General features: G+C 43.8%; 2 protein-coding genes across 2 annotated transcripts; both read left to right on the top strand.

Moving 5' to 3' along the window:
- Positions 1–337: 337 nt before the first annotated feature.
- On the top strand, positions 338–7,220 carry pwp2h (PWP2 small subunit processome component). Its single transcript, XM_035632984.2, has 21 exons — positions 338–472; positions 886–998; positions 1,175–1,269; positions 1,420–1,519; positions 1,722–1,865; positions 1,970–2,105; positions 2,198–2,424; positions 2,724–2,867; positions 2,954–3,024; positions 3,160–3,296; positions 3,539–3,687; positions 3,826–3,973; positions 4,072–4,222; positions 4,726–4,906; positions 5,021–5,168; positions 5,343–5,451; positions 5,670–5,735; positions 5,832–6,050; positions 6,139–6,289; positions 6,397–6,471; positions 6,945–7,220. The coding sequence occupies exons 1-21, from the start codon at positions 455–457 to the stop codon at positions 7,129–7,131; spliced, it is 2,769 nt and encodes a 922-aa protein (XP_035488877.2). The 5' UTR covers positions 338–454; the 3' UTR covers positions 7,132–7,220.
- Positions 7,221–7,581: 361 nt separating this feature from the next.
- Positions 7,582–13,527, top strand: eed (embryonic ectoderm development). The gene is made up of 12 exons (XM_035633034.2): positions 7,582–7,731; positions 8,565–8,717; positions 8,884–8,976; positions 9,192–9,257; positions 9,887–10,012; positions 10,478–10,559; positions 10,983–11,074; positions 11,350–11,483; positions 11,575–11,680; positions 11,871–12,029; positions 12,146–12,219; positions 12,471–13,527. Exons 1-12 carry the CDS (start codon positions 7,612–7,614, stop codon positions 12,595–12,597), a joined length of 1,332 nt encoding a protein of 443 aa, XP_035488927.1. The 5' UTR covers positions 7,582–7,611; the 3' UTR covers positions 12,598–13,527.
- Positions 13,528–13,531: the final 4 nt, after the last annotated feature.

Below are 13,531 nucleotides of genomic sequence, written 5' to 3'. Positions count from 1 at the left end.
ACAATTATTGGAATATCTGTGACAATCAGAGGTTTAAATAAACATAAAGCACACCAGATGTCTCCCTGCAGGTACAAGGCTTTGTTATTCAGTGTATAAAACACACTTTTTTCCTCAAACAAAATCATTTTTACGTTCACATCATGACTTATTAATTCCCTGTGTCCAAAGTTGTATTTTGTTTGCTTTGTTTCTGACAAAAAGGCAATGGCATGGATTCTGTCTTGATAAAAGAATGGAGACCATGCTGTGCTTTCACGTTGACTCGTTTCCCCTCCGCGCCGCCAGAGGGCGCAGTGATATATGTCTCCACTCAGCTCCAGCAGGAAGTGTCAAGTGTCAACAGGACGAACAGACACACGTGTGGAGGAAGAGGCATGAGTTTGAACCACTGAGATGATTGTTGAATTAAAAAGAAGATAAATGCGCGGAGTTTGAGGAATATTGATCAAAAATGAAGTTTGCTTATGGGGTGAGTACGCCGCTGTTAGCTGCGCTACAGCTAACGCGGCTGCGTCGGTCGGCTTGGCAACGTTGAATGTTTGGGGAAGGGAACGTCAGACCAGACTTCATTCAAAAATTGCTAAATTTAAGAGACTGTGGAATATCGCTACTGGACGAGAGCTGCAAAACACATTTTAGAGCAGTATTGTAAAGAATTGGCATTCACGTTCAAGTTCGGCGCCAACTGTAACAAACGCCTGTTTATATTATTTAATAGGTTTTAACCAACTTCCATTAAGGTATCTCACCACAGAACTGACTGACTGACTTGTTTTTGTTGTTGTTTTTTTAACCCGAGTTCGGTGGGGAGGTTTTTCCTTGGACACAATTTTTTTTCTTGATGATCTCATAAGCAAACCACTGTGTATTCTCTCTGTGCAGTTTTCCAATCTGCTCGGCGCAGTCTACCGCCAGGGCAACTTGAATTTCTCTAAGGATGGGAATAGGGTGATCAGTCCTGTTGGAAACAGAGTCTCTGTCTTCGACCTGAAGAAGTAAGTCATTGTGCAATAACACGTAGTAAATTGAGAGGATTGGCTATTGCTGTTGTTTGTTTGGTCTCGCTCCATGAGGCATCTGGATGTTGTGCACTGCAAAGCAAGTGGCATGACATTCATAAATACGTTTTTCCAATTAAAATTGTAAAAAATACCCTTTTCTTGTCTTCAAGCAACACATCTGAGACATTGCCCGTTTCCACCACGAAGAACATAACGTGTGTGGGTCTCTCTCCTGATGGAAACTTGGCAGTAATAGTGGACGAGGGTAAGAGGCGCCGCTGAACTGCATCAGACTTTGTCCCTGCTTCATGATATGTGATATCTAATGATGAGAACTTGGAGTAGGAGTTAGTTTTCCTGTTGCATCAAAACAAAACATAACGATTTTCTATGTGGTCGTGCTTGTGTCGTACAGATGGTGCAGCCCTGTTGGTCAGTCTCGTCACCCGAGCCGTCCTTCATCATTTCCACTTCCACAAACCCGTGAGCAGCATCCGTTTTTCACCTGACGGCAGGTAAGCCGCTCGGGCCCTTGGCGCTTGCTTGAGGGTTCCTATTCATAATCTGCACAGGAAGAGAAACAAGTCAAGTGTCTGTTGCTCTCTGCTTTGCATTAATGTTGCATGTTCAATTGAATTTTCCACATTATGGACAGTAATGTTTTCTGAGATGTTGAACAACATGATGCCGAACTTTGTATTGTTTCCCCCCCATCAGGAAGTTTGTCGTCACGAAGGAGAACGTGGCTCTGATGTACCACGCTCCCGGGAAGCAGCGGGAGTTCAACGCCTTCGTGTTGGACAAGAGCTACTACGGTCCGTACGATGAAACCACCTGCATCGACTGGACTGACGACTCCAAGTGAGTAAAAGCAAAAAGCAGGTTGTCGGATGTGGAAGCGACACAAGAAGCCTGCGACTGAGAAAAGATGAAGAAAAACTTTGGTTGTGACGTTTTCCCCTCAGGTGTTTTGTGGTGGGCAGCAAAGACATGTCGACGTGGGTGTTTGGTGCAGAGCGCTGGGCCAACCTCATCTACTACTCCCTGGGCGGACACAAGGACGTGATGGTGGGGTGCTTCTTTGAGAAGGACAGCCTGGATGTAAGTTTTATTTCCTCCTTCCGCTACTTGGTGATTTATTCTCAAAGTACAAACAATGTATACACGGATAAAATGTCACCCGCCGTTCCCAGCTGTACACGGTGAGCCAGGACGGGACGCTGTGCGTCTGGGAGAGCGACACCGAACTGGGCGGCCTCGTCCTGAAGAAGAGCCGGGACAAAGCGCCCGAGCCACTGAGACAGCGAGAGGACGACGAGGAAGACAAGCTGGAGGGAGAGGAAGGCGAGGTCATCAGAGGGAAAGCTGAAGCTCCAAAAGAGAAGGACACGAAGAATGTCAGATACAAGCACAGGAGCAGGTAAGATTTATTACATCACCTCGCCTTATAGTGGCGCCTGAGTGGAGCAATAGCGCCACCCACTGATGATCTCAATTCACCATAACAGTGTATTTTCTTTAAATCCTTATTATTTCTTATTTTCTAAAAATATGGATTTAAAACTTGCGACTTTTGGATGGAAACTCCACCATTATTCCATATCACCTCTTAAATGTTTCAGTTAGTCTCTTTTGAATCTTCTTCTGTCAGTTTTTAAAAAAAATCTATTTATCCAGGAAGGTCCCATTGACATAAAATATCATATCCTGCTTCTGCAGACACTTCTTCAACAAGGAGGGGGATTTCAACAGCCTGACCGCTGCCGCCTACCACAAGCCGACTCACATCCTGGTCACTGGCTTCGCCTCCGGTATCTTCCACCTGCACGAACTCCCGGAGTTCAACCTGATTCACTCCCTCAGGTGAGCGGGACATCCAAAGACTTGCACAGAGAAGGGGAAAAAAAAACTGGCAGGGTTGTGATGATTGAAAATGTTTCTCCCTTCAGTATTTCAGACCAGAGGATCGCTTCAGTTGCCATAAACAGCTCTGGAGACTGGATCGGCTTTGGGTGCTCAGGTAGGAAATCAGTCTTCTCTTTTGTACGCAGCCTCTCCAGCTCAGTTTTTTCGTGGCTTCCCGCTGCCACAGACCCAGCCGACCGCTCGTCTTGATTGTAATCTGTGGGTTTTTTTGCGGGGGCGTTTGTTTTAGGTATGGGTCAGCTGCTGGTGTGGGAGTGGCAGAGCGAGTCGTACGTCTTCAAGCAGCAGGGACATTTCAACAACATGGCCTCGCTGGCGTACTCGCCGGACGGGCAGTACGTCGTGACGGGAGGCGACGACGGCAAAGTGAGTGCCTCGGGTCCTCCGGTGCTGCCCTTTCTCTTGCATATGCGAGATGGAAATTGGTGGGGGGAAATATAGTCATATGAAGGTTATCTTGAGGTAGCTCAAAGTCGACAAGTCTAGATTTAAAAATATAACTAGTATTGACAAGTTTCTCATTTTGATTAAAAAAAATTTAAAAAGCAGTAAATTCCATGCAGTGACCTAAAAAGTGTTTTCTTCCGACTGTGGTTACGTTCCCTTAGGTCAAAGTGTGGAACACCAACAGCGGCCTCTGCTTTGTCACCTTCACGGAGCACAGCAGCAACGTCACCTGCGTCACCTTCACCTCCAGCGGCTTCGTCATTGTCAGCGCCTCCCTGGACGGGACAGTCCGAGCGTTTGACCTGCACAGGTGAACTGGAGTGAAAACTGAGAGAGGGCAGATAAGATAGTATGTTTGTCATGACATCTGCCCTGTGCGAATCTGTTGTGCATGGGGGTTTACCTGTGTGTGTGTGTGTGTGTGTGAATATGTCTGTGTGACATCTAGGTACCGAAACTTTCGGACGTTCACTTCTCCTCGGCCCGCGCAGTTCTCCACCCTGGCAGTCGACCACAGTGGCGAGCTGGTGAGCGCAGGAGCCCAGGACTCCTTCGAGATCTTCCTCTGGTCCATGCAGACCGGCCGACTGCTGGAGGTATTCACGTCACCACACATGTATACAACCCTTATATATAACTCAAGTGTATTTAACAGCTGTAAGGCCTCATCTCCTTCCTCTCTGTGATCAATCAGGTTCTCGGGGGTCACGAGGGTCCAGTCAGCTGCTTGTGTTTCAGTCCAGTCCAGTCCGTCCTGGCCAGTGCTTCGTGGGACCGCACCGTCCGCCTGTGGGACATGTTGGACAGCTGGCAGGTCAAGGAGACGATTCCGCTCACCTCTGACGGTATAAATCATCTCCAAATGCGTCCTGGTTACAACAGCAGTTAGATTATTCTGTGTTGTTCTGGTGGGTGACCCAGCTGAGGTGAACGATTCTTTCTTTTTATTGCAACTAGGGGGCACCAAAGTCATACAGTTTTCAACTGTACTGTTCTTAGATTCACAAAAAGACACTGAACTATGATCATGTCCTGAAAACATGGCAACAGAATATTCACAATCGGTTGGCTCGCCGCTTTTATTCTTGTGCACATGTGGAAACTTTCAAAGAATATGGAAGATGATTGTGTAATTTTGTGAAACGATAGAAAAGAGCAGAACCAGGGTCTTCTCCCACTGTCCCCAATTCTTCACGTTGAGTCAGAGACAGAGCTTTTAAAAATATTAGATCATGAGCAGTCATGTGTGGTGTAACGGTTATTCTATATTAATGATTTTATTTGTTTAAGTTTTGTCTTGTGCGCATTTGTTTGTTGTGATGTGTTGCTCTTTTTTTTCTCTCCTCAGTTTTGTCTTTGACTTACCGCCCTGATGGGCAGGAGTTGGCCGTGGCCACTCTGAATGGTGAGATCTCTTTCTGGAACCCTCACACAGCCACACAAACCAGCTCCGTGGCTGGACGCCACGATCTGGAAATGGGCCGCAAGGAGGTGGATAAAATCACGGCTAAACAGTCAGCCAAGGGCAAGTGAGTCTCCAGCCGTCTCTCAGTTTGTTTCTTCTGGTTTGATTGACATTTTGTGGCTCTCTGCTTTAGATTAGGCATTGATTGTATATTGTTATGGTTGGTGTTTGCATTTAGGTCCTTTACGTGTTTGTGCTACTCTGCGGACGGTGAGTCGATTTTGGCCGGAGGCCAGTCCAAGTTCGTCTGCATCTACAACATCAAGGAGCAGATGCTCATGAAGAAGTTTGAAATCTCCTGCAACTTGTCCTTCGATGCCATGGAGGTAAAAATCATACGTTCAAAGCTTTGTTCAGTGGGAAGAACCTTCTCTTGCTGTCACATGTAGAAACATAGATCGGTGTGAGTAAAGCAAATGAAATCTGTTTTGGTAATCCTCAAATCTAATTCAAAAAGTATGGGTATCCTGTACTCTTATTCATGTTGTTTTCCTGCGCAGGAGTTCCTGGACCGGCGGAAGATGACTGAGTTCGGCAGCCTGGCTCTGGTGGACGAGGGGGCTGGCGATGGGGACGGGGTCAACATCAGCCTCCCTGGCGTCAGGAGAGGTATGATGCTTCCTTCAGCAACTCAGACCAGTTATGATAAAGCATAGGAATCATTGATTTCTCCATCCAGTTGTGGAGGAATCTGTTGCTTTGACACTGCTGCAAAAATGAACACTTGCCTCAAATGTATTTATCATCTTCTTTTATTCTCCCTGATGTTTCTGCTCATCTTTACTCGGTGATCTCACTTCATCTTCTCTCTCCACGTGTCCTCAAAGGTGACATGAGCTCTCGCCATTTCAAGCCAGAGATCAGAGTCAGCTCGCTGCGGTTCTCCCCTACGGGTAGGTGGCAGAATTACAACCTCCACTGTAGAAGAGCTGACATTATAATGGGGTAAAGGGTTGGACGCTTAATGAAGTGGCTCCATCTTCTCTCAGGTCGCAGCTGGGCGGCCACCACCACCGAGGGACTGCTGGTCTACTCCCTGGACGGGTCTATGGTATTTGACCCCTACGACCTTGACCTGGACGTGACACCGGTCAGCATACGCAAGCAACTGCGGCTTCAGGAGTGGGCGTCAGCCATCGTGCTGGCGTTCCGACTCAATGAGAAGGCCCTCAAGCAGGAGGTGCTGGAAACGGTGCCACACGAGCAGAGTGAGTGAACCAAACATTTCTAACAAACACCTGAATTTACCTGAAAGCAGATAAAAATGGCTGGATCTGTCTTGTGTTGATCCACTAGTCCCGGTGATTTGCGGCTCCCTTCCTGACATTTACGTGGAAAAGCTCCTGGGGTTCGTGGCGACGTGTTTGGAGAAGTCGGGTCACCTGCAGTTCTACATGACCTGGGCACAGAACCTCCTCATGCTTCACGGACAGAAACTCAAGAACAGGTGAGTAGAATGTAACCAGAAATTGCCCTCTACATCATGTACTTTGTGGATTTAGTCTTATTTAATGTAATTCTGAGAGACTAAAGCAGGTTTCCTTTGGTGTGTAGGTCCGGGGCCATACTGCCCACCCTCCAGGCGCTACAGAAGAGCATCCAGAGACACTTTGACAACCTGTCCAAACTGTAAGTCTTCACATTTCAACAACAATGTGAACCTAATGGAACACAATTATATACAAAACAAATAACAGAATGTGTGAGATGATGAGAGTCTAAAAGCAACATTATTTCCCGTTCACTTCCCTGAACAGGACTTGATGCTTACTCTTCCCCCCAAAGAGTCCCTAAGTTAAAAAATATGTACAACAGAAACTCAGATGTAGACAAGTTAATCTCACACACCTTATTTTATGAGCTTGAAGGTCGTGGTTCAAAAATAGAAACTTTATTAGCTCAAACAACTGATATGATGTGATTGAAAGTTCAGTTAGGAGAAGGCAAACCCTGACAGTGATGAGACGCTAAAAAGATGTCGTGCAGAGACACACAAGCAAACAGCGGTTTATGAAATGAAAAAATAAAAAAAATCTGGTTTTGATCTTGTTTTTTCACAAATGCGAGTGAAACGTTACTGACTGTGTATTTTCTTTATACAGGTGTGACTTTAACATGTATAACATTCGGTATGCCGTGGCCCTGTCGAAGCAGAGGGGTATGAAGAGAGAAGCTGAGGAGGAGGTGGAGGAGGAGGAGGAGGAGGAGGAAGAGGAGGGAGAGGATGATGAAGGGCTGTCTGAGGAGATGAGCGAAGCCTCCATTGGCGATGCAGAGATGATTCTTTAGGATGTGTCCTGAAGCCCCCTCCTTTTTTCACCATACAGAAAGAAAAATAATGTTGGACTGTTTTTTAAATAAATTTATATGTAAATGTGTATGTTCTTGTGTTTTATTTGGCCTCTTGCTCCATGTGCCAAGACCCTTAACCCTAAATTGTCCCTGATGGCTGTGTGAATGATGTGTGATAGAAAAAGCGCTTTGAATAGGAACAAAATTTGAATTTACTAAAACTAGTGACATTTGTAATTATTTAATTGTTCACAATTCATGACTTTTGATGAATTTTACGGGAGAAAATGTTGCATGTAACTCTAAAAAAGCTGATATTAATTGTTGTCCTAACTTCAAATGATATTTAACAGAAAAATTTAACTGTGAACTGCATAAATGTGAAATTTTGCCGAACTACAAGCCGACGCCGAGTTGAACTACGCTACCCGGCAGTACTTGCGGCGGCGGAGCGGAAGAGGCGGGATGTGAGCCAAAATGAGGGAAAATAAGAACATGTCCGAGTCCCCTTCTCAAGCGGGAAAAGAAATACCGGCGAAAAAACAGAAACTGAGCAGTGACGAGAACAGCAACCCCGATCTATCCGGGGACGAGAATGTAAGAAAGTCAAACGCGCGTTTGTGTCCTCATCTGGAAAAATGTGCCACTGTTAGCTGCTAGCCGGTTAGCATTGTGCTAAAGTAGCCGAGTGGTGTAGAGCGACTAGCTAGCATCTTTGTTCATCTTTATTGAATTCAAGACAACTGTCATCTGATAGAAACGGCTGCACACTGCGCCCGTCACCCAGACACATTCGTGTCCAATGTCTCTCACGTGTTTTACGCACGCACAGAAACGTTGCTGTCTTTGGACTCGGTGCACAACAATTGGAAAGTGAAGTTGGTGTTAGCACTAGCAGCTAACAGAAGTGTGCATCGTGGCACAGTTACTCCACATGAACCTGTGATGATGGAGATGCATTAGCCCGGGGCGTGTCGATGATAAAAGCGAGACAATAACATCCAACATCCTTTTGGTCGTAGCTAACACTGATTCCTTCCTCTGAGCAGATGCATAAGCAGCAAAAAAAAAGTAAGTATGCAAAGTTGAAACACCTTGTGCAAGAAGAAAGTGCCTCGAGGTCCCCGTCCTTTCATATTATGGTGATTATATTTAGTGAAACTGATGCAGTTAACAAAATCTTAAGATGCCAAGGTGAGTCGAGGCAACTACAGCACCAGTGTGACAGTAAACAACTGTTTACATTCAAAATAACATGGCCTCTGTCTGATGTTGCTTGTCACTTTGTAAAAAAGAAAAGAACCAATTCTGGTCACAAATCACTTTTGTTTCTACTTGTGCATTGTGTCTTTTGAGAGACTTTGTAGGATACTGTTTTAAAGGTTGCAAAAAAAACATCACCCGTTTCTTTTTTGATTTGTTTTTTGCAGGATGACGCTGCCAGTGTCGAGAGCGGGACCAACGCAGAGCGCCCCGACACGCCCACGAACACCGCCAATGCCCCGGGCAGGAAGAGCTCGGGCAAGGGCAAGTGGAGGTCCAAGAAGTGCCGATACTCTTTTAAATGTGTCAACAGTCTGAGGGTATGTACATGCACCAACCTGAGCAGTGCTCGTTCATCACAAACTCCCATCTCAGCTGTCGGACCAACCAAAGCATATCAAGTGCAAAATTGGCAGCATCGGCCAGGTGTCTTGGTTTTATTTCACCGTGCGGACGTTACTGATAAACACTTCACGTCCTGCACAGGAGGACCACGGCCAGCCGCTGTTCGGAGTCCAGTTTAACTGGCACAGCAAAGAGGGAGACCCCCTGGTGTTCGCCACAGTCGGGAGTAACAGGGTAAGTGACGATGAGCCACCTGAGTGGTAAGTCGTGCCTGTTATGTTTATGTCTGAATGGCCTCTTTATATAGACAACTTGTTGTTAGACTCTTTTTTTTTTGGTCTGAATTTCTTACATGTTCAACATGTTTTGCGTTGCATTCTTGGCCACATGTAGTAAAACCTTTTGTTTGCATGGCTCCATAACTAATCAGTGGTTTATTTTCTTTCTAGGTAACTTTGTATGAATGTCACTCTCAGGGAGAAATCAGACTCCTGCAGTCCTACGTTGATGCCGATGTATCCTTTCACTGAAATGCTTGAATTGCCTTTTAAACTGGCTCCTTTCTTTATTGTCATTTATCACAGAGTCATTTATCAGTTTCTAGTCCACATAACAAGTCCTGGTTTTCAGCTGTTATAAAACTTAGACAGCAGAACAGCAACATAAACATGATTGTCATTCCTTGTTAACCTGAGCTAAACCCAAGCACATGACTGGAGTAAAATAAGGTCATCCTTAAAATGTTTATATAAAATGTACATCATAAATTGAACAGAGTAGAAAAAGAATGTGCAGTGTACAGGTTACAGTAGAAATAAGTGTCACAGGAAAAACAGGGAATTTTAAGTATTACAGTGAAGCACAACCCACACTTGTCATGACATCAAGTGAGATTCTGTCACAGTTGAGGTGTGAGTGCATCTGTGCAGTTACCAACTAGCAATACAATGGTTGATAAAAGATTCTATCTGCTGCTTTCTCCTTCCAGTCTGGCAGTCGTAGACGGAAGGCTGTGGTTTTTAAAAAGGTGTTACTGCCCATGTTTTGCACGTTGCAGAAAAGCAATGGCACAACTTCGCTGAAGGAAAAGTTAGCCTTTTTGTTTATTTGTCGTTTTGATTTCCTTGACTGCATGTGCGCAAAGGCAGAGGAGAACTTCTACACGTGTGCGTGGACCTACGACACCAGCACGAGTCACCCGCTGCTGGCTGTGGCCGGGTCCCGTGGTATCATTCGGGTGATCAACCACATCTCGATGCAGTGCATCAAGGTACATTTAATTTGTAACTAGACGTCAAACTTTATTGGTTTGTAGCGTGGGCTCTGTGATTTCCTGGTTGAATTCCAGTCATACTCAGCCTGACTCTCAGCCCGAGTGATTCAGCACATCCTCAATTTCCTCGCTGTCACAAATGTTTCGGATATGAAACCAGAAACATTAATAAAACTTTATTTGTGACTCCAGTGCCAGTTCTGTGATGGCAGTTTCTTCACAGGCTTTTTTAACGAGGGGAGCGATTAGTCTATTCATACAGATACATTTATCATGACTGGGAGGCTTAATAATAATAATATTATTTGTTATTTACTTACTGTGACTGCAGTATGAAATGTATTTTATTGTCAGAATTATAAACCGTCCACCAAAAACGATTCCCCTTGCAGTTAAATACCATTTACTCCCTCTTCATAGATGAGAATTAATGTAATTTGTCTTTTTTAATTTTTTTTCAAGCATTATGTCGGTCATGGAAATGCCATCAATGAGCTCAAGTTTCATCCGAGGGATCCAAATCTCCTCCTGTCTGTCAGCAAAGGTAAAAACTCAACTGTAGTAATCACAATCACCTTAAAGCACAGTTAAACTAAACAACATGTTTTCTCATGTTGTAACACTGACTTTAGTGGCTTTATTGGACCTCATCCACACACTGCAAATGTTTCTGCACCCGGTAAGATGTAGGTCACACCAGGTCATGTGAGAGTGGACAGTGTTTTTATTACCTTGTGATCCTCAGGTGGTTTCTTCCATTGTGGTTGAATTCTTTGATGAGGGCCACGTGAATGGCAGCAAAGTTTAATCTCTTATATAATGATGTGACCGTTGACTGGGCAAATTGTATGATTTCTCAGCTGCTTTACACTTGTTACATTTAACATTGTGGGCCTCCAAGAATTTTGTTGAAATTAGGTGTGACTGTTGTTTGTTTGATATTGTTATTTCTTGCCTGTTTCCTCAGATCATGCCCTCCGTCTATGGAACATACAGACAGACACATTAGTGGCGATATTCGGCGGTGTCGAGGGTCATCGAGATGAAGTCCTCAGTGCGGTGAGTGTCGTAAAATCACACCTCGCGTCAACCCTGCCTCAAATTAGGAATTGATGGAATGGTTAAACTAAAATATCAAGCCTCTATTACAATGGTTAATGTTGTTGTTTCATCTATCAGAAATGTTTTACTCCCTAATATCATTATCAGCATCGGCCCCCAAAAATCCATATTGGTCAGCTCTAGAAAATAAACATTAATACACATATTAATACGATCAAGATAAATGACTGTAACCTGTTAATTCTATTTTAAAATGTGTTACCCCACTTTAGGATTTTGATCTCCTCGGTGAAAAGATTATGTCATGTGGGATGGATCACTCCCTCAAACTTTGGCGGATCAATTCAGAGAGAATGCAGAAAGCCATCCGTGGCTCTTATGAATACAACCCCTCGAAGACCAACAGGTAAAAAAGGGAAAAAATATATATTTTGGGTCTTTTCATGTCCTGTTTTATTTGTGGAGACTCAAGTTTTCATTCAATTTGTTTTCTTCAGGCCTTTCGTCTCACAGAAAATTCACTTCCCTGACTTTTCAACACGAGACATCCATAGAAACTACGTGGACTGTGTGCGGTGGCTGGGCGACCTTATTCTTTCCAAGGCAAGTTAGTACATTAGTAAGTGTAATGAAGCTTGAAGTGGCATTTGGAAAGTGTTCTGACTTTCTGCATACTTAATTAATTGGAATATTTGTGTGATTTAAAAGGTGAAATTAATGAAAATAGTACAATTTTAAAGTTAAGTAAAGTATACCAAGGATTAACACAGGCAATTGCCTTTTCTCATTGCAGTCCTGTGAAAATGCTATTGTGTGCTGGAAACCGGGAAAGATGGAGGACGACATCGATCACATTAAGCCAAATGAGTCAAATGTGACGATTCTGGGACGCTTTGATTACAGCCAGTGTGACATTTGGTACATGCGCTTCTCCATGGACTTCTGGCAGAAGGTCAGACAACTCATTCTCATTCATTTGTAGCTGCATATATGATCATGTCACTCATGTACAGTCATGGTTTTTAGTCTATTTCTTATGTTCTGTCTGTTGTGATGCTGGTTATACAGATGCTGGCTTTGGGAAACCAGGTGGGGAAGCTTTATGTGTGGGACCTTGAAGGGGAGGATCCACATAAAGCAAAGTAAGTCCACAACACTGGGGGGTTTGAATCCTCCTGTCAGTGATGGTAAATGGTAAATGTCAGCGAAATCCCTCAAATCACAAATGTTATGTGATTTCGTTCACGTTTCATACACGGATGTGACTCAGGGAGCGTGTGAGTCAAGTTTATATGTAAACAACCAGAGTTGTCCAAGGTGTTAATACAGTAAAAGCATAAAATTACTTTAAATGGCAATTGTAAAGATTGACGGTCTTCTTTCTGTTCTCCAGGTGCACCACGCTGACGCTCCCCAAATGCATGTCGGCCATCCGACAGACCAGCTTCAGCCGCGACAGCAGCGTTCTGATCGCGGTGTGCGACGACGCTTCCATCTGGCGCTGGGATCGACAGCGCTGAGACGTCCGGACTGACAGAAGGAGGGGAAAAAAGTGGTCTCTGTTGCTTTTAACTGTCCCTACATGTTTCCCCATTGTACAGATATACTCTGCAAAAAACAGAAAGTGTTATGTTTGAACATTCTTGTGTGAGGGGGAGAAAGGAAGTGAGAAGCTGCGGAAGTGAGATGAGCTTTTGCTTCTCCAGCTAAGAAGTCTGTGTATTTCCTGTTTTTTAAATTTTTTTTTAGGGGAAATAAAACCAGATTTCTTAGAAGTTTAAAGGACCAGGTTTGACATCCGAACAAGGAATTAAACATCAGTGATGATCCGAGATTTATCCCGAAAGATGAACAGTATTGAACTACAAAAAAAGAATTGAATTTTGTTCCTTATCATGAAAAGTTTCCAGTCCCACTCGTAAGTTAATCAATTGATATCTCAGATGTTTTTGTCACCTGTTGTCGGGCGGAAAAAGCTTTTATGATGCAAAAGAAATGATTTTTTTCTCGTCTTTTGCAGTGTGCTAAATCGCATTAGTACACTTTTTTTGTGCTTCTACAATTTCCTGTATTTCTTTGCATCTTTTTTTAACGACGCCTCAAGACAAACACATGCATCATTCAGTGTGTTTAATGACATTTGAGGCTTTATGAAGTGCAGTCAATAAAGATATTTTTTTTGTAAATATACCCTCGAGTCAATCTGTGGAGTTTAGAGTATTGGACAAATGGAAATGTTCCACTTAAGTTCGGCCAAAGGTGAAATTAGATTGTAACTTCCGCATGTGAGAGGGCGGTCAAACCATTTTTATTTTTTTTTACAGTTACAAGCTGTCTTTTATTTTGGAAAGTTTGACTTTATCCCTCTACAATAAAAGGCATTTTTGCCTTTGTGGAGATCTTGTACTTGAATTTATCTGGACTCAAATAAAAAACTTATTTTTTCTACAGATA

Source organism: Scophthalmus maximus, chromosome 1 (genome assembly GCF_022379125.1).
Source record: "Scophthalmus maximus strain ysfricsl-2021 chromosome 1, ASM2237912v1, whole genome shotgun sequence".
NCBI classification, from domain to species: Eukaryota; Metazoa; Chordata; class Actinopteri; order Pleuronectiformes; family Scophthalmidae; genus Scophthalmus; species Scophthalmus maximus.
This window is presented reverse-complemented; position numbering and strand designations above follow the sequence as displayed.

Excerpts from the sequence above, each read along its gene's own strand:
- eed (XM_035633034.2), top strand. The coding sequence starts at position 7,612 with ATGAGGGAAAATAAGAACATGTCCGAGTCCCCTTCTCAAGCGGGAAAA. Across the intron at positions 12,030-12,145 it reads CCATGGACTTCTGGCAGAAG|ATGCTGGCTTTGGGAAACCA; the intron begins GTCAGACAACTC and ends CTGGTTATACAG. Across the intron at positions 12,220-12,470 it reads GAGGATCCACATAAAGCAAA|GTGCACCACGCTGACGCTCC; the intron begins GTAAGTCCACAA and ends TCTGTTCTCCAG.
- pwp2h (XM_035632984.2), top strand. Across the intron at positions 4,223-4,725 it reads GATTCCGCTCACCTCTGACG|TTTTGTCTTTGACTTACCGC; the intron begins GTATAAATCATC and ends TTCTCTCCTCAG. Across the intron at positions 5,736-5,831 it reads GCTGCGGTTCTCCCCTACGG|GTCGCAGCTGGGCGGCCACC; the intron begins GTAGGTGGCAGA and ends ATCTTCTCTCAG.